This window comes from Oculina patagonica, chromosome 13, assembly GCF_052425735.1.
Source record: "Oculina patagonica isolate OP01 chromosome 13, crgOcupat, whole genome shotgun sequence".
Taxonomy (NCBI): Eukaryota; Metazoa; Cnidaria; class Anthozoa; order Scleractinia; family Oculinidae; genus Oculina; species Oculina patagonica.
Genome location: NC_135770.1, coordinates 2,628,208 through 2,654,774, shown reverse-complemented (window position 1 = coordinate 2,654,774; position 26,567 = coordinate 2,628,208). Strand labels below are relative to the sequence as shown.

Below are 26,567 nucleotides of genomic sequence, written 5' to 3'. Positions count from 1 at the left end.
ACTATCATAAACATCGCTTGTATTGCGTGTTTGCGGTAGGCTTCCTGCAGACTTCTTGGCGCCAAGTAAAAACCGCAAATTAATTAAATTAGATTTTGAGACTTTCACATCGCTTTCGTAATTAGGTATGCAAAAACTTGCACCGGGATTTTCGGCGTGAACACCTGATAACCAGGAAACAAATATCCTAGCTGTACTGCGTTTTAAAAAACCTGTCGAAAAATATGTTTTTTGATTAGATTTGTTTCTTTAGTTTTTGAGAATCGTCTTTCGTGCAGTCTAAACCGTAACTTAATTAAATTAAACAAATGTCATCGATGCCGCCGTAAAACAAACAAAAAAACAAAAGTTTCATGTTATCGCATTTTCAAGGAAGACAGAAGTATTTTGTTACAAACGAACAAAAGTGTCGTGTTACGTTTGCAAAGATTAACGTAAGGAACACCTGGGAAAGAATACAAGTAGCCTGTGAACAGTTTTTCTGAAAGTAAAATAAAGCAAATAAACACCAACATATATAAAACATCATACTTTCAATTGTTCCATATTGCATTCTGCACTTACCAAATCATCGAGATTTTTTAGTGCAGAATGCACTATTGTGATGGTTTGGTGGGTTGTCGTTTGCTAAACCCCTCAGGCGCTAAAGCACTATGGTGTAAACTTTTAATCACCAATTAATTAATTAATATTAATTAATTAATTATTTCTGTTAGGGGGTAGGGGGTGGGGAGCAACAGACCGTGTGCCCTTGGTAGAATGGGAAGTCTATTTACGACACAATTGAAGAGCTCAAAGGTATATATTTGTTTCAAAAAGCACTATGCTCTCCTTGTGGTACTATTCTTTCTGGAAGAAAATTCTTTGTGCTAAACGCATGCGCAGATTAATAGACGTCATGAACATCACGTAATTCTTCCTGCGGAAGGATTCCTGTAGACTCCGTGGCGCTAAGTTTAAATCGCAAATTAATTGAATTAGACACTAAGGCGTCACAGCAGTTTATGTGAAATAATTATTGTTATGGCAACGCTGTTTTCTTAGAAAAGATGATCTGTTGTAACATCTCATAATTCAGAAAAACCGAATTCTTTATTAATCGATAATATCTGTGTTATAATCGATGTCGCCCTGTTTGCAGAAAATAAATCACGTTACCATGTCACAGCGTTACATCCGTTTTCGACAAAAACAACGGTATCATGTTACATTCGTTTTCAAGGAAAAGGAAAAGTATCTCGTTTGCTGTTTCAATATCAAACGGAAATTCAAACTAACGAAAATTAAAATAGTAGGACGTGTTTAGAAATTTTGTATCAAAGCCTAACGTGATGTGCCTTTCAATGCGGTAGAATTCTTGTAGAATCCGTGGCGTTAATTTAATTAGACTTTAAGGCATCACAGCAGTCTAAAAGAAAAACAAAGGTATCATGTTACAAACCTTTGCACGAAAAGCACAAATATCGCGTTTGCTGTTTCAATGTCAAACTGAATTCAAACCAACGAAAATTAAAATAACAGAGACGTGTGTAGAAATTGTGTATCAAAGCCTAACGTGGTGTGCTTTTCAATGCGGTAGAATTCTTGTAGAATCCGTGGCGTTAATTTAATTAGACTTTAAGGCATCACAGCAGTCTAAGAGAAAAACAAAGGTATCATGTTACATCCGACACTTCCCCCTTTCCTTTGATTTATTCTTCATCAGTTGACTAACTTCCGTATTATTTTGTAAAATCTCTGCCTGAGAGGGGCTTCGTGTGAAAGCGAAAAACTCTTTAGTGTTTGAACATGCTTTCGTGAAAGAAATCTTCACACTACGTGCTTCTCGGCTTCATGCTTGAGTGAGTGTGTGACGTGTTCACCAGACCGTGGCGGGAGCATGACCTGGAAAAAGCCGGCTTCCTTGACTAAACACCTGCATTTTAACGTCGATTGATCGGCCGTGTGTGTAACCTTTTACTAAAGGAAATCCTTCTCCGGTATATGGGCTGTCACATGATTTCGTGATTTGCTTCAAGGAAATCCTTACCCTGCATATGGGCTTTCACATGATTTTGTGATTTGCTTCATGTCAAAATCGAAATGTATCACGATCGGTCGTTCAACATCTTACAAGTAAACATGAAACAGCGCTTTAAACTGAAAAAGTGAACTCATTGTATGTATTCTCAATCAAAGTTATTATAACAATGTCAATTGATTGGCCATATTGCATTCTGCACTACCCTTTGAGTCTCTGAGTTTTTCTTTCAAACCGGTAGACTTCACATGTCGAACTCAAGATGCGTGGTGTTGGAAAGTGATTTGTGTAAGGTACGCGTTGGCGGGATTTTTCATTCACCGAAAGCCGAAATACCCACCTTGGTGGCCTGCTAAGGGGTTAAAAAGTGCTCTCCTTTAAAAGTTGTTTTCAATTTTCAGGGTAATGTTTTATAAAACGTGTGTTTAGAGATATTTCGGACGAAATTGATCTATAAATCCTGATCTAATCTTTTGGACTTTTGTAAATATTTTGAAATACTTCATATACATGTTCTAATATCATAGGTAACAAATTACTCCTTAATTTTGGCGCGAAATTTTAACGTTAATTTATAATTTCACATGTGAAATTATAAAATTGCCATGGCAACGTAGTTAGCGGCGAGATGGCGTCCGGGATAAAAGATGTTTTTAAGCTTAAACTTTGTATATTTTCGCTTGAATTTCATCTTAGCCAGCTATATTTGAAACTTTTTGTCAACAGCAGAAAGGAATCGAACAAAGGTTTTCTTCAAAGACTAAAAAACTTGCGAACTTAAGCAAAATGTATGCTTTCAACTTTTCACGCTCGGAGTTCGCGATGCAGTATACCAGTCAAAACGTAAGATTCCAAGCGTAATTTGTCACCTATGATATTAATATGAAATCAAATGTTATACTCGTGAAATTAGGAAATAATTTCACTTGCATTTTGTCAAAATTCTTATAATTTCCCTCGCCTAAAGGCTCGGGAAATTATTAGAATTTTGACAAAATGCGCGTGAAATTATTTCCTAATTTCACTCGTCACCATTTGATTACCCATACATATTGATTTTTTGGTCACCGTACCTCGAATGCATTTAATATAAACTGGGAGAGAAAAAAAGAAGGATCTACATTTTATATAGCTACCAGTTGAAAGCAGAGTTCATCTACAGTATGTGTAGACTGATTTTCGTTACAAAACAAATACAAAAAAAAAAACAATGGAGACGTGACGACACTTACAGATTATCGTGTAATGGTGGCCCGATACGAATCTAGAAGATCATATTTCAACCGCGTGATCAGCAAGGAGTTGGGGTTTTCAGAAAGCTTCAGAACGTCGCATCGACTGGAATAATCTTTAAGTTTAACTTCTTCCTTGGAAATCTCATTGTGAACGTCGAAGAGACTTGATCGAAGGACTCCCAGCATTTTACAAGGAAAGGTAAGCAATTTTGTCCCGTAATTGAATACAAAAGAAGTTCATTGTTGCAACTGAGTGTTAACAAAAGCGCTGAAAGCGATTGGAAGTGTCGAGTTTCGGTCGAGATCACGACCTTGAAACTCTTTCATCTTTTATGTTGTAAAGCCATTTCTATCAAGGCTGCAACTTCTTTTAATTTTTTATGATTCTTAATACGGAATGTCGACGTTATTTTCGCAAAGCGCTCGTTGGGAAATGTTCGCATCTTGTTTCTTTCGATTTCTTGTTTACATTCTTGTTCGCCTTGCATTGAATTGCCTTTCAAATCAAATTACTTTTGGAAAATTTGCTTGAACAGAACTGGAAATCTGACGATTTTTCATAGCAAATCGGGGGAGCTCTGTTGGAATCTGGAGATTTAATCAAAACAAAAATATTGCAACAGATAAATTAGAAATATAGCAGTTACTATTATGCTGGATCGCATTTGTTGATTAATTGGGCACGCCTCCACTACCCCCTAAGTCAATTTAACTTCTGCATTGATAAAATATAAGTGCTTATTATAAATTTCAAGCTTTTCTACCGTTTGTGTTTTATAGAATCATGACGCTGCAAACATATCAATTCGTGTTTTTGGTGCTGTTTGTTTTGGTGATGAGGAGGGTTGCATCAACTGCTCCCAGTGGCTCTGAGTTTGTTGCTGCTGTGTATGAACACGCGTTTGTCAGAGTGGAAAATAGAACAGTTGTACGCACCCAAAAAGAGGCTGTGGCGATTGTTATGCAAAACATGGATGTTTATGAAGTGCAGATGAAAATAGCTAAAGAACAGGTACTATAATAAACAGAATTATGCTGAATTTCAGAGCAATTTTAAGCTGGTCATTTCCATTTATCTAATTAGTAATTTTATTTGTTAAAATTGTTAACTAAAAACGTTTATTGGTCAAACTGCAATAAAAAAGAAACCGAATGAATGCACAATCTTTCAAAATGAAAAATAACTATGCAAGCAAATTAACCGGCCTAGAACATTGTCAAATGCATATAAGTTAGTTGGTAGTTTCCAAGAATGCCTAGGTAACTATGTTTCACTGCACTATGCTTTACAGTTTGTTCAACTAAGGAACCATTTTTTTTATCATAACTCAGTTTGATAGAAGAGCACTGTATTCTATGTAATAACTTAAACGTGTTGTTTCTTTTGAAATTAAAATTCTCTAGGTGTGTGATCTGATTGACATATACAAGTGTCTAAAACACAATTATTTGAATTGTTCACAGGATGTGAATATCATCGTCTTTCCTGAATATGGCTTAACTGGTTTTGGCTACATGCGTGAATCCTTTAAACCTTTCCTGGAAGACATCCCAGACCCAAAGAAAATCAGTTGGAATGCGTGCCAGGATCCACAAGCAAACAATTCCACTCCTATCATGTACCGCCTCAGTTGTCTCGCGAAAACCTATGATATGTACCTTGTAGTGAATATGGGAGACATCAAGCTGTGCAATAAAAGTGCTGATCAACATTGTCCGACTGATGGCCGCTACCAATACAATACTAATGTGGTATTTGACAATAAAGGAGACCTTGTGGCCAGGTATCATAAACAGCATCCTTTCTTGAATGAGATGAAGGTCGTTGATCGCCCACTAGTACCTGAATACATTACCTTTGACACGCCTTTTGGTAAATTTGGAACCTTCATATGTTTTGATGCCCTGTTTCACGATCCAGCTATACCGTTAGTGACTCAATATAAAGTTGACCACATTGTCTTTCCTACTGCCTGGTTTGATGTGCTTCCTCTTTTCGCAGCCATTGGATTTCATGGGTCATGGGCTTGTGGAATGGATGTTAATTTCCTTTCAGCAAACACCCATGTTCCTTCCTTATTAAACACTGGTAGTGGAATCTACAGTCCCACAGGTGCAAAGAAGTACTTCAGGAGCTTGTCTGCCAATGGTTCTCTCTCCATTGCCACCTTGCTGAAAGAACCAAAGAACATGCCACATAACGTAACTGTAGTAAACACTGAAAGAAGACAGCTAATGAATACCAATGAAGATTCCTTCTATTCTGACCTGTTTGGTGACCTGTTCCTTTTCAAAGAGCTGAGTGAACCTGAAGGCACTTTGGATGTGTGTTACAATGAGAGTGAAACATGTTGTTCTCTCACCTACAAGATGTCTGAGAAACGCTCTGATGAAGTATATGCTTTAGGTGTGTTTGATGGTCTTCACACCAAAGAGGGACAGTATTACTTACGAATCTGTACATTAATCAAATGCCTTGGATTGAGCCATGATTCCTGTGGACAACGCACATACAATGCAAGCACAATCTTTGAGTCTTTCACCCTCCACGGTGAACTTGGCACATCGTATGTGTTTCCACAGGTAGTGGCTGATGGTGTCACACTTCTGCCAGGGGAGTGGGATCACAATATTCCTGTAACTCATTTGCAGAGCAAGCAACAGCTCACTAAAGGACTCTTGACTGCGGCACTTTTTGGACGTGTGTATGAATTAGATGAAGGCCCAATCCCTACTGAATCATCTGCATCCCTCATGTGCAGCCATCCTATTCTCATTAGTCTCTTTACTTTGATTGCCTATGTGCATTTTTCAGGGTGAAATAGTTAATGAGATGTAAATTCTCCAAATCTTGTACCAGTATTTCTACAGTAATCATTATGTCTATAAATAGGTCTGCAATGTGTACATGCGGTCCTATGTTTAGATGTATATGGAACTTGATCATTCACAAAAACATTGAAAACACGTTCAATTATTGGAGGATAGCCTGAGAATATAATAATAACAATATTTTATCTATATGTTATTTTGTTAGATTCTAATTTATTTTCATTTGCTAGTAGTTCGAAACATTATTGTCTGGAAGAGAGCACTATCATAAATTGTTTTTTACCTTATGGAAAAAAGCTATTGATTGAATGACCGACTAAATGACTCCAAAAAATTATCAGAAATACAGGTGTCTGTTTTATGTTATACTTGCATTGTATATGTCAGGATTTGTCAATTAGGGCAAGAGTGTGATAAAACTTTTATTAGACTGCAGAAAAGAAAGCGAGTTTCTGTTACATTTGTATGATTGAACATTCCTAGAAAGCTTAGTTTACAAATAAATAATTATGTAATAGCAAGTTTGTAAACTAATTTCTTTATTTTGTTGACAGATGATCTGACAATAAATTATGTGAAATAAAACCCACACATTTAACAATTACTTGGTCTTGATTGGTCAAGAGAAAGTATTGTCATAGAGGGTGATAAGCTTCTGATTGTTAAAATAATGTAACACTCATTTTTGCACAAAAACAGTGCTAGTTTTTTAGCCAACATTAATTTTGAAGTTTGTGCAGGTACCATACTGCCTCCAGTTCATATACAACTTCAATAACCTGGCTGATGTTAGAGAGTATGATGTAACTACAATAACAATAACAATGGAAACAATAACAACTACATCAGTTTACCATAGCTGTAATTGTGGATTACTTGTGCAATGTTGTCTCCTACACCTTTTAAGTACCCTTTGCACTCCCTCTTCCTGTCCGACACAAACATCATCTCTCTTCTTTGCCCCCCCCCCCCCCCCCAGTTGGGGTTCTGGTTTAAACGTGAGCCCAAGAATGACACTTAACAAACCAGCTGGCATCTGGTAAAGTGTGCTAAAAATTCAGTTTGATACATACTCCCCCCCCCCCCCCACTCTTTTTTTTGTGATACATTCCTCCATTTTGATGTTTTCCCTTCCAAACATGGAAGCACCATTTACGATAAAGGTGGCATTTAAAGGGTGGCATCGTCACTTTAAACAGGGTGTTCTTGATTCTGATTGGCTTAGCAGCCATCTTCTGGTTTGAGTGTCCAGGGTAAACCCCTTTACTGCATTGTTTGATTGTGGAATTTGGTAATTAAAGCTCATCCAGGACTTAAGGGTTTAAAGCAGTCCTATCATGTGCATGAACAGTTGTTGCCTTAGCTTCAGAAAGGGCATTAGGTAAAACTGCATCAGTAGCTACCAATACTTTTGAGTAGACTGTCATGTAAGTCTACCAAAAAAGTACATTAAACAAGGTTAGTGCCTTTCAACAGCTGTATTTAATATGATTTTTTTTGTTAATTGCTCTTATTTAATTCAGAGATGTATTTTATGAGCTTGTTCGAGAATGGGAAGATTCACATTCTGCATCAGGTTGGAACATGGAGGAGCACATGGGAGACAGGATAAGGTAGAAACACAATAATATTATTGTTAGCTAAATACTGTTGTGATCGCGTCACTTGTTTTTTTTTTTTCACCCTGTTATATGCTATGTCGATAAGGGAACTGGGCAGACCCTGATATGTTATCAATGTTGTGGTTCAACTTTCCTTTTTCATTTTATTTTGCTTTGTTTTAAACTCATTATCATCCGGATCCATTACCATACCAAAAACAAAAGAAAATGAAATTTGAACCAAGGATAAAATTGAACCACAACATCACCCCCCCCAACACACTTGAAAATTTTAGGCTGAAGATTCCTGCAACTCACGACAGAATACCCATCTGAGTTCCAGTAGGCAGGGAGTTTTTGCTAGAGAAAATATCATTTTAATTAGTCATTTATTTTGATAACCTTGCAGGGCTTTGGTAAATCAGAAGCCAGAATTGGCAAACTATTCACACTTTGCCAGGCTATTCAAGTCTCAATTGCTTCAGGTAAAAATTGTTTGTTGGTTGGTTGGCTTACTCAGTTGTTCTTTCATCCACTTCTTCGTTCATTCGTTCATTGTTTTTTTCTGCATTCATTCATTTAATATTTGTTTGTTAAGCATCTGTTTTTGTTTGTTCATCCGTGTGTTCGTTCACATGTGTTTGTTTGTTTGTGTTTGTTTGCTTGTTCAGTTATTCATCCGTTTAGTTTATCTGCTCGTTATTTCATCTGTTCATTCATCCGTTTGTTCATTCGTTCGTTCATTCATTTGTTTGTTTGTTTTTTTTGTCATACCCGTACTTCATTTATCCATATGTCCGTACATTTTTTATGTTATATTTTTTCATTGCAGATGTGTGAAGAGGAAAGAAGTGGAAGTGATTTTCGTTCATCAAGCATGCTTAGTAATCTACAAAAATCAAATCCTGAAAAGTTCCAAAGGTACAAGACCAGTTAATTTTTCTTTTTCGTTATTTTCAACTTTTTTGTTTTCATGTCCGGTGTTTTTTTATCAGTGTTACCCTTTTTACAATTTGGTATTTTCCTTATTTTTTTAAGCATGGTAATATATGATAATGAATACGAAACAAAGGAAAATATCAAATTGTACCAAGGGTAAAACTGGACCACAACATAGACAGGTCAGGAGAAGCTGTAGATAGGTCACTGATCAGAAGTTTTTATTTTTATTCTGTGCTTGTATTGCTAGGCTCCAGGAAAGGTTCGTCACTCCATTATCCTCTGGTGGCCCATGTCCTTCCCCCAGTTTTAGTAATGTACAAGAATTCTTCAAGGGATTCATACAATCTGCAGCAAGGTACAATACTTGTTATACTTATTATACTGGAAAACTGACTTATCTGATATATACTGCACTTATCCCCCCCCCCCCCCCTTGTGAAATTTCACACTGCAATAGTAAATATTATCATGTTATTTACTAGTCATTAGATAAAGCAATTTAAAACAAAGACATTTAATTAATGAAATTTTTCTTTTGCTGCAGCCATTCCTTTAATCAACATTTGATGGATTTGCTGATTGTAAAGATAACTGAGGTATGTTTATGAGGTTTTTGAAACTTATTTTTTATCAACGCAGTAAAATGGGGAAAATTTTAACGCTGATAAAATTGGATCTTATGCACTTGCATGATAGTCAGGTTTACTGTGCTTGGATATTTACAACCCATCATCTTTTGCATGTAATTTCACTGACACATTTGGTAACTAATTTTTGTAATGATTTGTTTCTAATCACTAAAATGACTTCCACATCATCTTTGCCATTTTGAATCTGTAGGCCAGGATTGTTGGTATGCCATGTGTCAGATGGAGCAGTGATTATTTCATTTCTGCCAGAGCCATGGTGCTTGATCTAAAATCTTGTTAATTTTATTTGTTTACTTGCAGATGAACAATAAAGAGTTTCCTTTGTCAGACATTGAAGAAGGAAGCGAGAAAGATTCTTCAATCCAAAATCAGGTCAGGCAATGCTTTTCTAGTTGTTAGTAATAGTAATTGGACTGAGTGGAGTACAATTCAGGGAGTAATCGGGCAAGTAATTTCAAAATCAGCAGAGCGCGCAGCACGAGGACGATTTGAAATTACGAGCACGATTACTCTCTGAGTTGTACGACACGAGGTCCAATTACTAATTAATCGTGTCAATAACAAAATTTTGAGGTTAGGAAGTCTTGGAGAACCCTTTTTGTGTGAAAAAGTCAAAAATAAACTCAATTGGTTGTGCGAAAAGCAGGAAAACAGCAAGAAATAACCCATTCAGATGCGTGTGATTGACGCACGAATGGTGTAGGTGTCCAATTACAGGTATCCAATTTGAAGTTGCTCAAATTGGATACCTGTAATTGGACACCCACGTGATCGCGTGCCGATTACGGGACAAATAGGCGCGCGCAGAACCAATCAAAATCAAGAATTTTGTTATAGATACGATTATAACTATTATTGATCAAGGATGTACTCTCAGACATACACCATGTGCTTATTGTAGCTACTCAGAGTCAGTTCCTTTAACTTCTGCTTGGACAGGTTGCTTAAACATAGGCATGCTAAGCGTGCAGGAGTTATTTTTTCAATTTATGGGGTGGCTTGGAGTGAAACTGGTTGATTGTCCTGTTGGGATGGTTTATGCCATGGGTTGAGCTATTTGTGTATGGCGCCCCACGGAGTCACTTTTTTGCACAAAGTTTGCTTGCAAACAAAATAATTTTTACATGCATTTTGATACATCAGAACTGTTTTATTTAATACAGAAATTTTCATCATTTAATTAAAAAACAAAACTAATTCAATTGTCAAAATGTCACAAAATGGCACGTTCTTATTCTGTTTAAAGCGGTTATTTTGTTGCTAGCTTTGTAGAAACCGTAATGGGTTACTTTTGTTTGTTACAGAATACTGTAACATGATACCGTTGTTTTTCTCACTTTGTTTTTTAAAACGAAAGTAACACGATACCCTTGTTTTTCTCGGAAAAGCCACGTCTCCATATAGACATTGAACGAAAAGTACTATAATAAACGAAGTAATAAACGAATCAAATAAAAAAAACCACTCTCTTCGGAAAAGTTCTTTAAAGCGCAGTACACCTGGAGTATTTGTTTCCTGTCAAAACTGTTCAACAAAGATTTTCGTTCATTCACAACGTAAATTCTATTCAACAAACAAGAACTAATTGAGTTATCAAGTTGTCACGAAATGGCACACTCTTATTCTGTTTTTGCTATCGATCGTAGTTGCTTTTAACAGTAAAGTTACTTGTACCCGTTCAATGTTTGAACGAAATGGTAAATGTTTGAACAAAATGTTTTACAGTTGATTTCATTTTACTTTTGCCGCCCGCTTTGCAAAGTTTGTTGGGAAATTGGAAACTTTGTTATGAAGTTGCCAATTACGGTGCGAGTTTGCGAATCAGATTGCAAACATCGATACAAATTTCCCGACTTCGGCCCGACTGAACTTTCCAAGTTTGGTAGTTGAGGAGAAACAAGACATGTTGCTCGAAAGTCATGGCGATTTCTGAACTCGAAGATTTTAGAACTTGTCAAGGAAAGTAGCTTGAAGTGCAAGACAACGTTTCGCATTAGCGATCACGCAAGTGATTTGCCGATAAATAAATATCATGCATGTAGAAATTTGGTCAAATTTTAACTTTTTTGTATGAAAACACATATTTAACGATTTCTGTGAGGCATAATCTTCACTATCTTCAATTTCAAGTCTTCTGCGTTTGTAAACCGGATGAAACTGGATGGTTTACCAATATGTAAAATTGATTTTAATCGAAGCCGACGCGACGCGACAGGGAAGACTAATTTGTTCGAGACAACATGTTTACAGCTCGCTGAACATAAAAGTTTTTTATTTTTATGACATTTGTTTCCAACAGTTTAGCGTAGCAAAGCCCTCTTTGATAACATAACTACAGAAGGATTTAATAAATTCGGGCAGAAGTTGGGAACTTTGTATCGAAGCTCACAATTTGATTCGCAAACTACGAATTTGTTTCAAATCCATGATAATCCACAAATCACCAATTAATTTTTCAACGAAAACGCGACACATAATTTCGTCAGATTACTTCGCCTTTATAAACTGCAATTTGATTGGTTCTGATAGTACCTGAAATCTGATTGGTGTGACAAACAAACATACTTCACTGACCCACTGACCCACTGAGTCACGGAACATCGCGCCGACTAAAGAGCTATTTTGAAAAAATAACTCAAAAATTTCAATCAGAACAGTAAAAAAGTTAGTTTGAATTACACTTGGGTGCACACTTTGCTGCTTTTTTGTTTTGGTTTTGTGAATTTTGCAGCATAATAATGGGAATTTTGAAAATATTTTTTTTTTAACCAGGAGATGAAGCAAGACTTTTCCTGTTGTTTAATGAACATCAGAATTTTGGCAAAGTTTCTTGGTTTCCTGTTGTTCCAACCGTATTATGGCACCGAAACAACATCTCAAGTAATCATGGCTGAAACTCTTAAAATAAGAAACAGGGTGAGTCAACTTAGTACTTTAAATGCATATTCTTGAAAGCTACATTAAAAAACTCATTAATTATTTATAAAGAAAATACAAAATAAATTAATGTTTAATGAGTGTCTTTATATCTGATAAAGACACGGCTAAACTTTACGTCCAATTTTCTCGGCCAGAATAACCCCAAATCTAAATATTAATGCAAGAATGAGTTGATCTACATCAGAAGATTTTTAAGCCGTTCAATAAATTCGCAGTTCGTGTTTTATCAAGTCTAAAACACTCGGCTACGCCTCGTGTTTTAAACTTGATAAAACACTGCTGCTCATTTATTAAACATTACATAACTTGCTATTAATGGTGATGAACAACCAACCAACTGACTGACTGACTGACTGATCCACAGACCCAAACTTCCCTAACAGACTGACTGACCAACTGACCCATACACTGACCAACTAACTGACTGGCCGGCCAACTGACCAACCCACTGACAGACCAACTGCCTGCAGAGCTGTGCTCTAGCAGAGCCCGGGAACCATACATGTCTTACTTTGTCTTTGGATGGATTGGATAACTTTGCTATCATGAAAGCTTTTAAGATCTGGGCACCCAAGATTTCTTACATAAGGGCCTTCAGGCACCCAGCAATTATTCTAAGAGCACAGCTTTGGCCTGACTGACTGACCCACCAGCCCACTGGCTGACCAGCTGACAGACCAGAGGAGAGAAGAAATAAGCTGATAATTGCAAAACCCTTGTTTTCCAGATACCAATTCAGTTTGACATTCTTAGCTATCTGAAGAAAGCCTGGTGCAATGGGAGACTGGTGCTGACCATACCATGGGCTGTAGAGTACCTCAGTATGATGGACCCTTTGGCCCCTCTTTTGGACTACTTCTCTGGGGTCCTCCATTGGCTCCACAGAATATACAGGTTCCTGTGTTTTAATTTATTTTATTTGGTCTAGTCCAAGCTGATGGTAACTGAAGATTTGAGAACCTCATTAGTAAAACTGGAAGTTGTGTTGACCTTATGGTTGGTGTGTCAGCTCAAGGGTCCATGATTCAGCTCTGTCTAGGGTCCAGGGCTGCAAATAACAGTCAGTCATGGGACATTGGCCGACCAAAATTTGCTAATGTCCGACAAAATCCCGAATGGTCAGACATGATGTCTGGACAATTTTTGGATCATAAATCATTTTACGGCAACGGTGAGTAAAAATCTGTCTTACCACAATTTTGTTTTGTCTGACCAAGATGGTGTCTTAGCAGGACATACTGTATTTACTCGAATAAGCGCCGCCCCCAAATAAGCGCCACCTTTGAATAAGCGCCGCATTTGGGACAAAAAAGTTCATAAGTGCCGCCCCCGAATAAGCGCCACAGTCCCGATGCGGCGCTCGTTCAAGGAATTCCGTTTAACTTGAAACAGCACTAAAAACAACTCTTAAACAAACTTGGACATTTCTTTCCATCAAAAGCGATGTTTTGCAGTTCAAAGTGATTTTTTTACTGCTCACCCATTAGTTTTCTATCCAACATTCTTACAATACGTAGTTCTCTAAAATAATGTTGTGAAGGCCGCGAACTTTGCCAGGACAGCTTGCTCCACTTCTTTCTTCAGCACGAGACGAATACTGACAATCAAAAGACGCTATTTTCAATGGTTGCGTCCACATTTTAAATAAGCGCTGCCCTCAAATAAGCGCTGCCCTCAAATAAGCGCCTCCCTCGAATAAGCGCCGCACCTGAGGCGCGAAAAATTTAATAAGCGCCACGGCGCTTATTCGAGTACGTATGTCCTTTCAAGTGAAAAAAATTATTTGCAACCCTGAAGGCCATTGTGTTGTGTTGTTTTTAAAACACCTTACTCTTACAGTGTCTCTCTCCATCAAGTATAAATGGATACCGGTGAATTGTGAGGGCAACTTGACAAAACTGCTGGGGGTGGGGATAGGGAACCTGTGATGAACAAGCATCCCTGTCCAGGGGGAGTTGCTATTCCCCTAGCTGCTTCATGCCACAGAAACTGGAATTACAGCAAGGCGCCCAAAAGTGTGACCACCTTTAATTAATTCACATTCTTTCGTGCAACCACCATCCAATCAGAAGCCAAGGACAGGTTCTAGTTGACTTCTGATTGGATTAAATCTGCACTGAAGAATGTGAATAAATTAAAAGTGGTCACACTTTTGGGCGCCTTGCTGTAATTACTTGCAACAGCTAGCCATCTGGTACCTACCTAGGATTGCATCAGATTTAAACTTGACCTAATTACTTTTAACTTTATTCTGATGTTGATCCAGAGAGGTGGCTTCGACATCACCCAAGCAAGATTTGAATCACAGCACGTTACTCCTGGTATCTTGTCTTGGATGGTTCTTTGAGGTCAGTGTGACATTTTGATTTCTCTTTTGTGTGTTACATGTACATTCACATGCTTTCACTGTTCTATGTTTTTTTTTTTTTACAGATTCCTGTGATCCCTGCATCATTTTTCTTCAAAAGCCTGACAGAACTAAGGCACTCCATTGATGATGAACTTCAAACTTCATATTCATCAAGAAAAGTAAATCTGGTGAGGATAACAAAACAATATAAATTTCATGTGTGGCATATAAGCTCCCCATCCCCCACCCACTGTTCTCCACCCCACCCCCCTAAAAAAGCTTTTGCAAATGCCATCCATTTAAGGTGGCACTCACAACGGGGTTAGCAGGGATATGCAGAATGGTCAGCCACTAAAAAATTCTCAGAATTAACCTTGAAAGAAAAGTATGGTGGTGGGAAAATAATGCATTCTATAGGGGACAAAATAGTGTACTCCGGTTCAAAACTGCTGACATGTGCAATAATAATTACCTTTTTTCTCACTTATTAGGACTCCAGTGGTATCATAGATCAAGCCATTCTCTACTCTTGCTGTCCATATCTTGGTATGTTTTTATTTGCTGTTGTTGTTGTTGTTGTTGTTTTTCTATTTAGTGCATTGTTTGAAGTTGAAAATGTAATTTGAGGGTGTAGGTAATGTTCCAGTTGTTATGACATCTTGTGATGCCATGATAAGCCTTTTTACTACAATGTACATGTTAGGACAAGGTTGTTAAATTTCTATTGAAGAACTTATTTATTCTGTTTTACAGGTGAAATAAGATCTGTTCTTGTAGAGGCTGCTGCTGGAATGTCTGGAAGATCAGGTACTGTGCATGAAGTAATCAACCTGACTGTACTTATGCACTTATCAATGTTAAGCCCCAGGGCATTTGGGGATGTTCAAAAGAGTCACTAAACTTCAATAAAATGTTGTAAGAAAGTCCATTAAAACAGTCAGAAGTCCCCACTACAGGCTGGCAATTGCTGTCAAATCCCCTGCCTATGCCCCCTCCCCCCAGCAGCTTAACTTTGATAGGTGCATTATATGCAACCATGCAGCAGAATTCAAATTATTTTGTGGCAATAGACACGCTACTTAAAATTATATTTATTTGTAATTTTTTTGTAATTTACAAAGAGACAATGGAATTGACATCTGTGCCATCACAATGTAATTGATTCAAGTCTGTTTCTTGGTGTGCAGAAGATCAGAGATCTGACCCAGAGGTTATCATTGCACAATGACTTCAGATTTAAGTTCCAGAATATGAGAGTAGCAAGTGTCTGCATTGATTTATTAAACAAGTAGAAAATGCTTTGGTGAGGGGGTGGGGTTGGACTGCAGTATCTTCTGATCTAATCTAGAGTGATAAATTTTGGAAAGTGGAAAAGTTCTTCCAGAATTATTTAAGAGTTGTCGTCAGTACCTTCCATTTTTTATACCCAGGCCCAGTAAAAAAGATAACACCAGTATCTGCAGGTGAACCTGCCAGAATATCGTCTTCTCAAAGACAACTACAGGTGAGGTGTAAACCTTGATTTTTTTCTCTGTGGTTTACAAATAATAATGCACTAACAGTCTGTATGCGTTGCGGACCTGTGAAAAAAGGCACACTAGAGACGTTTTGAAGCACAGTTAATTTTATGTTGTTTAACTTACTCAGAAGATATTATGTTATTGAATTGCTTTCAGCTTCAGTTAGAAGAGAACTTCTTTAGAATCCAGCCAGATTTTCTCAAGAGGTTATCTGATTTCACTGTAGAAAGGCAAGTGACTAACCTGCTACAACTGACCTTAACGGCTGTCATTCTCTTGTGCACCTTTAAGTAATAACACGAGAGACAGTGTTTCATTGGGGCATTCAATCCCCAAGAACCGCCGCTTGTGTTCAATATATCTTGTTAATCAAAACAAAAACTACAGAGTAGTAGTTATTAAGACCAGGTATCAAAACCTTGTTTACGGTTATGATTTCTTGTTTTAACTTGACGAATTATTAATGAGTTTGTAAAAATAATTATAATCAATGCGAACTTTATTTCAATCTTTTTGTTCAGGTTGTGCAGCAACATTATATCTCACATCAAAGGAAGCATTATCCCATCTCTGCGGGAAAAAGGAGTTCAAAGAATTCAGGAATTCTTAGATAATGAGTTTTCACGCAGTGTTAATACTGATCAGGCAAAGGTTAGGTGATGTTAACTGCATATTCATTGTTGTTGTGCAGTCAACTCTCTCTTAACGGACACCTCTTTAAGACAGACACCTGGGCCGGGTTGTTCGAAAGACGATTAACGCTAACCCAGGATTAAAAGATGATCAAGATTTTAATTTCTTTTGTTTTAAGGGTTTTCCATAGCTATAAGTTTGAGATTGGTCCACTTCAAAACTGGGGGACAGAAAATATCAACAGAAAACCTCAATGAAGTGTTATAAAATCAAAATCAAATTTCACGCTAATCCTGGATTAGCTTAATCGTGCTATAAATAACTGGGCCCTGGTGTTGATCCCGTTCCTGCCGTAACTAAACTCCCTAAAGACGAAACCCTCTCTTTAAGATGGACAGTTAGAGCCTGTTCCAACGGGTTCTATTTTAGAGAGAGTTGACTGTACTAGTGGGTTGTCGACTGGTTATTTTAAAAATCGTGCTTAATTCAGGGCTTAGCCTGAGTGCAGGATGTGCAGAAACTTCATACACTTAACTTTCATTTTGTGTATTTCAAAGATAATTAGATTTCTGAAAGAATTGAATACAAATCCTATCTAAGCATGAAAAGATACAGGTTAAAGACCCGGGAGGCTGGGGAAGGGGAGAGCTATGTATTGTTCACAGAGGCTCCATCCTGAGCTTCAATTCTTGCCCTTTACATATACCGTAAAATTCCGGTTATAATCCCTCCTCCCCCCCGCTTATAAGCCCCCACCGTTATAGGCCCATCAACCTGGAAACAAAAAAATACATCCGGTTATAAGTCCCCCCCCCCGGATATAAGCCCCCCTCTACCGGATGACAGTACTGAACAGGGCTAAATGTTGCTTTTTTGTGCGTTTTAACTTAAAAACGTATTTCGATCAACACTCCTGAGGCTCTTTTCGAAACGTTTTTTTCCTTCCGCTTATAAACCCTCCCGAATATAAGCCCCTCCGCTTATAAGCCCACCCAAAAACCCTTACGAAGTTGTATAAGCTCAGGGCTTATAATCGGAATTCTACGGTACCAGCTCTGACAGAAAAGGTAGCAACTTCATATACCTTTGAAAAACTTGAACAATTTGTAAACAAATAAATGTGAACGTTCAATTTCTGATTACAAATGTACAGATTTGTCTTGTAACAAAGTAACTCAATATAATAAGACAAGCTTAATATATGTTTTATTTTTCCTTGTCTGTTAGGAGAAGTGTAGACCTCATGTGCTCAAGATCATTCATTCTGTGACTGATGACGGGGTTAGAGCAGCTTTGGAGACAGTCGAGTTAGTGTAACATTTTTTTCCGCAGTCTTCATTTTGTTTTAAAAGAACATTTATTAGTGTGGCTCTTTGGATGAAAGTTTCGAGCAGTACCTTCATGTGGTACAGTTTACTATATTATTGCACAAAGTATTTCTTACTTTTAAGTTTGTGGATGAAACCCTAGTGTGCGACCATTTACTTGAAAGCTATTGAGCAGTACTTTCATGTGGTTTTGTTATGCTGTACAAGGTTAATGTTTTTTTAAGTCTGTGGATGAAACTATTCAGCAGAACCTTTAGTTTCCACTTTAATTATGTTAGACAGAATTTGAATTTTAACGCTTTTCTACATTTGCTGTTCTAGGGCCTCTAAGAAGAGAAGCTTGAGTGTATTTGAGAGCCTTTGTCCCCAGGAAATGAACTCCAAGGTAAAAATTGTATAAAGCACCATCTTTAATATTTATAAAATACCGTACTATTTATTTTCTGAAATTGGCAAGTAAGATTTACTGTAACGAACATACATTAAAATTCAGTGACAAAAAATGCACTAAGACGTCCTATATTTAATAATTATCCTGCGAAATTGCGAGGAATATCGGTGGATATGTAGTTTTATGGAGAGGTTTAGAATAGAAATGGAAGCGTCAAGATAACTTTGAAAATATAATTTTATTGACGTGCGCGCATTTGTTGAATGATAATATATATATTTTATTATTATTTGCTCTACCAATTTCTCACTTATATTCTACATATGTAGTTTGTAATTTTACACTTTATCACTTAATTCCCTCTGTAATTATTTGTTTGCTCCAGGTTATCGTGACGGCTGCGAATATTACCACAAGACTAATAAAGGAGAAAACATCCGACTGGATCAATGCATCTCTACCAAGTAAGGTCCTAAGATTGTCATAACGACAGTGCATATACTGCACTCATTTGACCTAGGGATACAGAAGAGAGATACCTGGTGACTCCCTAAACCACATAGTATCTCTTTAATGATTGAAGGAGCTATAGTGTACATCACAGCCACAAAGCACATATTGAACTGAAATTTCGCCAAACTGTTCAAGTTCCCCATTCGTAATCATCTTAATCTTTTCCAGTCATTAACCATCCTTGTTCCTTTTTGGTTTATTTTTACTTTTTCAGTGTTTCTCTCCTGTATTAAAATATTTTTTCGAGGTTTCCTTCAATTTGAAAGTAATTTTTTTCATCGCAAAAATGATTTTGCAACTCGCATAATGTTTCTTTAAGCCGTCGTGGTTCGGCATAGAATAACTTCTGTGTAGGCAGGGCATAACGCTTTGATATGGCAGAGAATGTCACATTGCAGGGTTGCCACAGGTCACAGAAAAATAAACGTTCTTGAAGGTCAGGGAAAAGTTAGTGAATTTTATTTTGAGTCGGCAAAAATTGACATTTTGAAGAAAAGCCAGGAAAAATTGAAATAATATCACCTCTAATTGAATACCGTTGAAGGCTGGAAGAAACATTTCAGGTCAATGTGATCTCAGCGATGTTTTTTTGGAAGCGGAGGCTGGAGGCTGCTACTACATCTGACATTTTGTATTTATTTGGTCAGAGAAAGTTTACTTTATCAGGGAAAAGTCAGAAAATTTCGAAAACTGATGTCTGTGGCAACCATGCTTTGGCACTGCTCCCGATCTATAGGGCTCTCAGTCTTAGAAAAACGACTGTGCTTGATACACAAACCGAGAGAGTTGTACTTTGTTTTGTTCACAGATATTATGGAGGAAGAGCTGTTTGCTCAGTTTAACAAGATTGCAAACTCAATCTTGCACTCAAAATCCAAGGAACAGAGAACAGGGGCAGAAGATAGTCAAAGCGATACGAAAACAAAACAAACACCAGAAAATGGATGCGAAGGGACAACAAAATGCTGTAAAGCTGTTGGCGGTTCACGAGAAAATGTTAACCCTGCCATGAAAATCAAAGCGTTACAGGTAAAATAAATATATTTTTGTTCCACAGCGTTCTTCCTTTTGTTTTACCTTCCCCCCCCCCCCCCTCCCCTCCCTCCACTCCCTCAACTGAAAAAAAGTGTCTAATAAAGCGTACACGTGTGTAGCAGAATGGGTTGCAAAACCGAAAAAATGCAAAAATTCCACAACTGTGGGAACGGTTGTAGGCCTGTCACCTCTTTTGTACCTTAATATTACTTAAAGATTTCCAATGCATTTGTAAAACATCGCCAATCTCCCAAACATTTTTAAGGCTTTAAAAAAGATCTTTGATTCAAGTGGTTTTTATTGTGATTGGGAATACAGTCAACTCTCTCTTAACGGACACACTTCTATAAGACGCACATCTGGTGTTGGTCCCGTCCCTGCCGTTTTTCAGTCATTCTACTGTAACTAAACTCCCTATAAGACGGACAGTTGAAGCCGGTCCCGGCGGTGTCCGTCTTAGAGAGAGTTGACTGTACCTCCACTATTAAACTTCCTATTATATTTTCAAATTGCAGGCGGTCCTTTCAGAGCAATCGAAACTGCTTGCAATGCAGTCACCAAGTGGTATGTATTGTTACGCCTGATCATGGTCAACATCAAAATTCTCACTACTGTTATGCATACATTTTCATGCTACTAGCTGAAAGAATTTGATGGTATACCACGCCTGTCTCCCTTGGTGATCATTTTTCGTTAGTTTCATAACACTCAGTGCAGATCAGCATAACGATATAAAACTATCATTTTATTGACTATAGTTTCCTATCGTTTTTTATGCTAGAAATAACGTCTGAGGCAGCTGATGCTGTTTGTGAAGTGGAAAGAACCGTCTTAAACGAGGTTTGTGGAATATAAATTGTGTCGGTGATGTAAAGAAATGCGATTTTCAGCTTTACTGGAATTATTTAAAAATTCCAACCAAAATTGCTAATCGTTGGTTTCTTACTCACTAAAGCACGCGATTTTCACTCGAACGCTTTATCACTAGCCAAGGTGCTAAGGAAAATAAACTCTTTCCGTATTTGAATGTGAGTTTGTTGTGTACAAGACCAGAACTGCAACGTGCGTGAAGTGGGCGGGATTTCATGGTTCACGCGCGAACTTACTGAAGCTTCGCGTGTCGCACATAACTCCAGAGCAAAAAGAGACTTTTGCAGTATAACTGGAAAACAGCACAACCTGCGCTAACTTACTCATCACTGCGGGCGCTTTAAGTGTGCACAGGGGTATTGCTACTTTTCTTGTATAAAATAACATGGTTCCTGCATACGATTTTTGATTTCAGGGACAATCTTATGGCAAGGAGATGGCGTTGATTGGGCAAATAACTGTGGAGCTGGCATTCATTTTAAGTAAGCATGATCAAATCCAACATTCTGAATACCAGGAAAAGGTACTATTTTTTGTCTCATCTTGGCAGGCCGAAGCTTTAACACTGAGTCATTTTGTTCTCTCTTTAATAGTGTGTAGAACTGCATATGGAGCCACGTTTGCCAGAATAAACTGTGCAAAGGCTGGTTTTGGAATCTTGGACAAGCTCATCAAATTATGGAGCAAATTGAAAGGTTGGTGATGATGCAAGAATAAATAAGCCTTTAAATGTAATGGGTTACCCCTCCCCAAAATATCAATCCTATGGAATTACATTAAGGTATAATTTTCTCCTATTGTAAACCTTGAACTGCAGAGCTAGTTTTGTGAGGTTAAGGTTACACTATTTTTTATTGGAGATTGTCTAGCTTAGGTCGCCCAGCTTTCGATATCGTTATTTTGAGAGTCTTTATTTTCTATCTTGTGACTTACAAAAACATATTTTCGCAAATATTCGCAAACTTCTATCTTAATTATGTAAGCCCATTCTTTCAAGGCGCAAAATTCCAAAAGATAGTTCTTTCCCATGATCAGTGGCAAAATTCTCCTAACCTTGTCTTTATATTTTCCTCCATTCTTCATTTGGGTATTGGTCAGAATGTTCCTGAACTTGAATTTGTTCTTTAAAAGGTAATGAAAAGCTAGGATTTGACAATACGGAAGGATTAACAAGTTCTTTTCTTGTAGAGAAACGCGTGGAAGTTCCTTTCGTAAGATTGCTTTCCATTCCTCATATCAACCTGATTATGACGATAGAGAACAGAAAGGTAAGACATTTCATGACGGGTAGACATGACGTACTGCACGACTCGCATCAATAGCTTCGGGTTCCTACTCTTGCAACATAAGATTTGTTTATTCAAAATTTTATTTTATTCATAAGGTATGTTTACTTCTTTATTTGTTTACTCGAAAATTTTATCGTTAATGCATGCGATGGTAAACTTTCCATGCATGTTGGCACTTCCAACAAACGTTTTTATGTGGTCTGACAGAGGTTGCAATGGCTTATACTAAAATTTTCACTTATTTGTTACTTTCCGCAAAAACTGTATTTCGTCTCGGGGGCTTATTTCCTTTCAAGACCTATTGAGTGGGAGGAAGAGGTTAATCCCAATAAAAAAAATACAACATAGGGATTGTTTGATGCTATAATTATGTTAAAGAATATTTTACCCCAAAACAATAACGAAATGATAGATATTCAACCGGTTAATTATGCAGGTGAATAATATTAAGGATTATTCCATTTTCAGGTCATATTTGAAGCACTCCAAGCCTTATTCTTGACCCTCATACGCAAACAACTGATCTTCACATATGAAGTTGAACAATGGTACATTAGTGCTCTAGGATGCGTCTCAGATGAGGTAAGACGCTTGCAGCAAAGCATGTAAGTAAGGGATCAGCTCCAACCAGTGTCTCATTCAACTTATATTTTGCCAAGACTCGAATTCTTAGGACTAGGCGTTCGTTTTGCATTCGCTTGTGTTTCTCACTCGTTGGTTATAAACTATATTCGATGATACCCAGAATGAAAGGATTATAGCTGAACAAAAGGTTGTGAAGTATCAAGTAAGTCAATGCAGCTTAATGCGTTGCAGTGCGAAACTAGTTATAAAATCAATATGCTGACTGGGGAGAAATGAAAGTTTTTTAAACACGAATGACATGTTTTGCTGGTCGCTCTTATGATCACAGTGTACTTGATTGTTTAAGTTGCTGTTGTCTGGCTATGTTTGAACGAAAACATTACTTTGAAAGGTACCGATATGTTATATGTTTCTGTTCCCTGTTGAGATTTGTTTGAAAGCTTTGTAGAAACACTTGAAAAGTATCTGATTCTTTTTTTCAAGAGTACTCAGTACTTGACTGATTGATGGATTGATTGGTTGGTTGATTGATTGATTGATTGATTGAGTATTACGTCATACCTCATGGTTACATAGCAACACCTCTGACAAAACCCACCAATAGTCAGTGAGCAAGTGAGTACTATGGTTTTAGGCAAAGTCATTCGCCAAAAGCGGCAACATAGAAATTCATGCGTACACCTATCTTACATAACATGCAAAAAAAAAAGGACTACGAAGAGATCGCACGAGACACCATACTGAAGATTGTGGAGTTGTAGCTTTAGAACCATGTTTAAATATATTTCCTCAGCGATAAATTTAAAATTGTTGCTGCTTGGTAAAAGAAATGAGGGTATTAATTCAGATATATCAAGGTGAATAACTATCAACAACATTTACCATTTAGAACCTCCACTTTTAATATTCATTTCCCACAGTTTCTTTGTTCATGCACAGATTACAAATACTAGCTTATAAAAAAATTTCATGGTTTGTTGCAAGAAAACAAATCAGTAATTCACAGGCGTGAAGCTGTTTACTACAGTTCAATACGTTCGTCTATTTCGAGTTTTTCTGGCAGAGAACGACAGGAGCGCTTGATATCGCTGCGTTATTCAGGGAACAGTGCCAGTCATTCCACTTTCCTTTCCTTGATCCCAATACCATAATGTGGCCACAATCTTCAGTCCGACCTGGTTCACCACTGGCCCATGCATTGTAGCCGACCAACGGAGTTCCGTCTGCCCAGTAGAATTTCTTGTCAGCCTTTCGTTGTAGTCCTAACCATGCTCCATACTGTCTGACCGTTTTCTGCTTTAAAAGAAGGTCAAAGATGAACTGATTTTCGGTCGCTGATGTGACTTTAGCGAGATCTCCACCCAGCTTCTGGCAGTTTCTTCGTGCGTCGCCCCACGACAAACTTGGAATATCGATAACGAGGAAACATGAGTTTCCATGAACAACCCAGCCGTCTGAACAAACTGGCCCTATTTAAAATAAGGACAGCGTTAAATAAAGGCCCGAGTCGGTTAAACAGTTCGTAAAGTTATTGCGTAGAGGGTTTTTAGAATCTATCTCGCCAGGGAACAAACATTCAGCTAGTCAAAAATTATACTTTGTATTATTTGCATTGGGAAAATAACAGACTGGCATGATATCAGGGAGAAATTCAACCGCCAAATCGCGTAGACAACATCGTCAGTTGTTTGTAAACCTGGTAACAGAAAGACCACTCAGTAAAGGATATTTTTACTACCTATTTGCCTAAATTGTGAAAGGAATTTAGGAATTTATTTAGTCATATACCAGTGAAGTTGTTATGCAGGGGCTGGCCAACGCAGTTTATTTAGATTTACAAGTCAAATTTCTGTCATTTTAAGCATTATTAGAGGGATCTTGCTCGCTTTCTTTTTGAGTATCTTAGTAAAAATTCCAAAACGCAAACTAAAGGATTTTTCCCCTAAAATATTGTTTATTCGTTTAAGTGTACTAGCTCGAAAAGAACGAACAAGAGGAGGAAAGATGTTCAGGAACTAAATAAGTCTTGTAACAGACCTACTGAAGATGCCGTGACTAAGTTTACCTTTTGATTTTGCAGCGATTTCATCAACTTTAGCCTTGATGTGGGCCAGCATTTCACTCTGCCCTTTCGCCAAACCGCAGTTGTTGTTCACCACCAGGCTCTGATCTGCTTTAGGTTTATCGGCAGGCTTGATGCTGGAATTTTGCGGCTTGCCGCTAGAAGAAGCGGACAGGATCACTAAGCAAAGGAACAAAACGAAACTCGGTCGTGAAAACATCTTCTGATTGCCCGACAATTTTTTTCGAAGTATACTGATTAAAGATAACGTGGAATTGTCGATCGCTGACTCGAGAATTACATCCACACGCTGGAAAGCTGATAGTTATCAACTGAGACAAGAACTTTTTCAGGTTTTGTAAACAACGGAAGTTTATTTTAGTTTTGAGTAATTATAATAAACAACCTTACAAGAAGGGTCTATAAATGGTTTCGAGCAAATAGGTATTTGAAAAAGCTTCAAACATTTCATCATGTTCATTTCTTACAACTTTCTTCTTAACTTCCTCTTTAGTAATTTAATTTAATTTAACGTTTACAAACCTGTGCATGAGTTGCGTGACATCACATCCGGCAAAAGTTATTATTAGGAAACGTAATATATTCGTTTGGTAGAACTTTCTTTGCCTTTTTTTGCTATTTTTCTAACTGTCAAATATACTATTACGGAGCGTAGTTGGGAATAAAAAATAGTAGAATTCCTTGGTGAATAAAACGTCGATGAAAGTGGATGAAAAGAAGCGAATCTTTAGATTTGTGTATGATATAAAGCGTCGACAACTATACGAATCACACAAAGTTGCATTAATTAAATTATCGTACCGAATCACACGATTGAAACCCTGGGATTGTCATTAAAAGAAAGAAAATTGTTAATAGATGAATTTCTTTAAACGAAATTTATGCCATTTGTTACAAAAATTGACATGCGAAAACATACCAAACATCTGCAAGCGATGAGAAGCAATTGTGGACTTTTGCAGTTGGCCCTTCAAATTTATGAATTCAAATTTAAATTAAACAATGTGTATATTATGGAAGATTTAAATAAAGTGGTATTTTTGCAATTCTAGAAAGCAGTTTTTTACATAGTGGGGTGTACGCTTTTCTTGGATTCCAGAAAAGAGAAAAGACCGGAAAATTGATCACAGTGTTTAGTTCGGTAAGCCAGCAAAACTGAGGGATATTTTCCCTGATATGTCATGTCGCCGAAATTTGGCGGCGTAAAATATCAGGCAGAAGTCCGTCTACAAGCGTTCTTCGTGTGTTCACTTATGTTTCTCTTTCACCGCTACAAAATTACTCTTTTTGGTATATGCAGAATGCAATGATGAACATAGTTAAACAAACGGCAGTGAAAGGCAGTCAATTTTTGCTTCATGTGTTGCGAAAACAACTGTGAAATCGAAAAATTGAAGAGAAATGGCAAAGTTTCCTGGCACGAATTACTGGTGACTGTTGCTGTTATTGTTATAAAAACAGGGTACTGTACTGTATGTCAAGTTCTTCCCTCCCCACCCACCCCCCCCCCCCACCATGTTTATAATTACCCAGCATGCACACTGGAGGTTGATGTGTAATGGCCGTCGTTTAATGTCTTGGGTTAAATCCGAATCAATTCAATCCGCGAAAAAGACAAACGGTCCTGGAAAGTTCTGGAAATCTGTTAAACTCAAGTAACAACTGAATTGCTAGGCAAACTAGCAGTAGGGTTTTATTTAGGCAATCTTTAAACGAATTACTTTTATAGGTTAGGTAAGCATAATTTAAT

The 26,567-nt window shown here is 37.5% G+C and overlaps 3 protein-coding genes across 4 annotated transcripts in view; 2 read left to right on the top strand and 1 right to left on the bottom strand.

Moving 5' to 3' along the window:
- LOC144634181 (codanin-1-like) overlaps positions 1–26,567 on the top strand; it is a 42,230-nt gene that overhangs the window by 10,396 nt on the left and 5,267 nt on the right. Inside the window, exons 9-33 of the mRNA XM_078493074.1 lie at positions 7,611–7,700; positions 8,098–8,173; positions 8,521–8,609; positions 8,878–8,985; positions 9,175–9,226; positions 9,581–9,652; positions 12,053–12,196; positions 12,948–13,114; positions 14,487–14,568; positions 14,654–14,758; positions 15,062–15,116; positions 15,324–15,377; positions 16,001–16,074; positions 16,247–16,320; positions 16,612–16,741; positions 17,951–18,030; positions 18,373–18,436; positions 18,828–18,906; positions 19,764–19,984; positions 20,506–20,554; positions 20,772–20,830; positions 21,276–21,342; positions 21,454–21,555; positions 22,049–22,128; positions 22,618–22,731. Coding sequence (XP_078349200.1) covers positions 7,611–7,700; positions 8,098–8,173; positions 8,521–8,609; positions 8,878–8,985; positions 9,175–9,226; positions 9,581–9,652; positions 12,053–12,196; positions 12,948–13,114; positions 14,487–14,568; positions 14,654–14,758; positions 15,062–15,116; positions 15,324–15,377; positions 16,001–16,074; positions 16,247–16,320; positions 16,612–16,741; positions 17,951–18,030; positions 18,373–18,436; positions 18,828–18,906; positions 19,764–19,984; positions 20,506–20,554; positions 20,772–20,830; positions 21,276–21,342; positions 21,454–21,555; positions 22,049–22,128; positions 22,618–22,731 — 2,287 coding nt within the window. The remainder of the gene's footprint in view (positions 1–7,610; positions 7,701–8,097; positions 8,174–8,520; positions 8,610–8,877; positions 8,986–9,174; positions 9,227–9,580; positions 9,653–12,052; positions 12,197–12,947; positions 13,115–14,486; positions 14,569–14,653; positions 14,759–15,061; positions 15,117–15,323; positions 15,378–16,000; positions 16,075–16,246; positions 16,321–16,611; positions 16,742–17,950; positions 18,031–18,372; positions 18,437–18,827; positions 18,907–19,763; positions 19,985–20,505; positions 20,555–20,771; positions 20,831–21,275; positions 21,343–21,453; positions 21,556–22,048; positions 22,129–22,617; positions 22,732–26,567) is intronic.
- LOC144635547 (pantetheinase-like) lies at positions 3,249–6,687 on the top strand. 2 transcript variants are annotated; one of them, XM_078494641.1, is made up of 3 exons: positions 3,249–3,454; positions 4,036–4,267; positions 4,720–6,687. In XM_078494641.1, exons 2-3 carry the CDS (start codon positions 4,040–4,042, stop codon positions 6,073–6,075), a joined length of 1,584 nt encoding a protein of 527 aa, XP_078350767.1. In that variant the 5' UTR covers positions 3,249–3,454; positions 4,036–4,039; the 3' UTR covers positions 6,076–6,687. The 2 variants fall into 2 exon arrangements, with proteins under 2 accessions (XP_078350767.1, XP_078350768.1); XM_078494642.1 differs by lacking the exon at positions 4,036–4,267 and having other exon boundaries at positions 3,251–3,454.
- LOC144635138 (perlucin-like protein) lies at positions 23,612–25,102 on the bottom strand. Its single transcript, XM_078494203.1, has 2 exons — positions 24,800–25,102; positions 23,612–24,203 (listed from the first exon to the last, which is right to left on the bottom strand). Exons 1-2 carry the CDS (start codon positions 25,014–25,016, stop codon positions 23,776–23,778), a joined length of 645 nt encoding a protein of 214 aa, XP_078350329.1. The 5' UTR covers positions 25,017–25,102; the 3' UTR covers positions 23,612–23,775.

What these genes read in the sequence shown, in the direction of transcription:
- LOC144635138 (XM_078494203.1), bottom strand. Translation starts at nt 25,016, where the DNA reads ATGTTTTCACGACCGAGTTTCGTTTTGTTCCTTTGCTTAGTGATCCTG. An exon ending in AATCGCTGCAAAATCAAAAG is followed by an intron (nt 24,204 to 24,799) that starts GTAAACTTAGTC and finishes TATTTTAAATAG; the next exon opens with GGCCAGTTTGTTCAGACGGC.
- LOC144635547 (XM_078494641.1), top strand. Translation starts at nt 4,040, where the DNA reads ATGACGCTGCAAACATATCAATTCGTGTTTTTGGTGCTGTTTGTTTTG. An exon ending in TGAAAATAGCTAAAGAACAG is followed by an intron (nt 4,268 to 4,719) that starts GTACTATAATAA and finishes AATTGTTCACAG; the next exon opens with GATGTGAATATCATCGTCTT.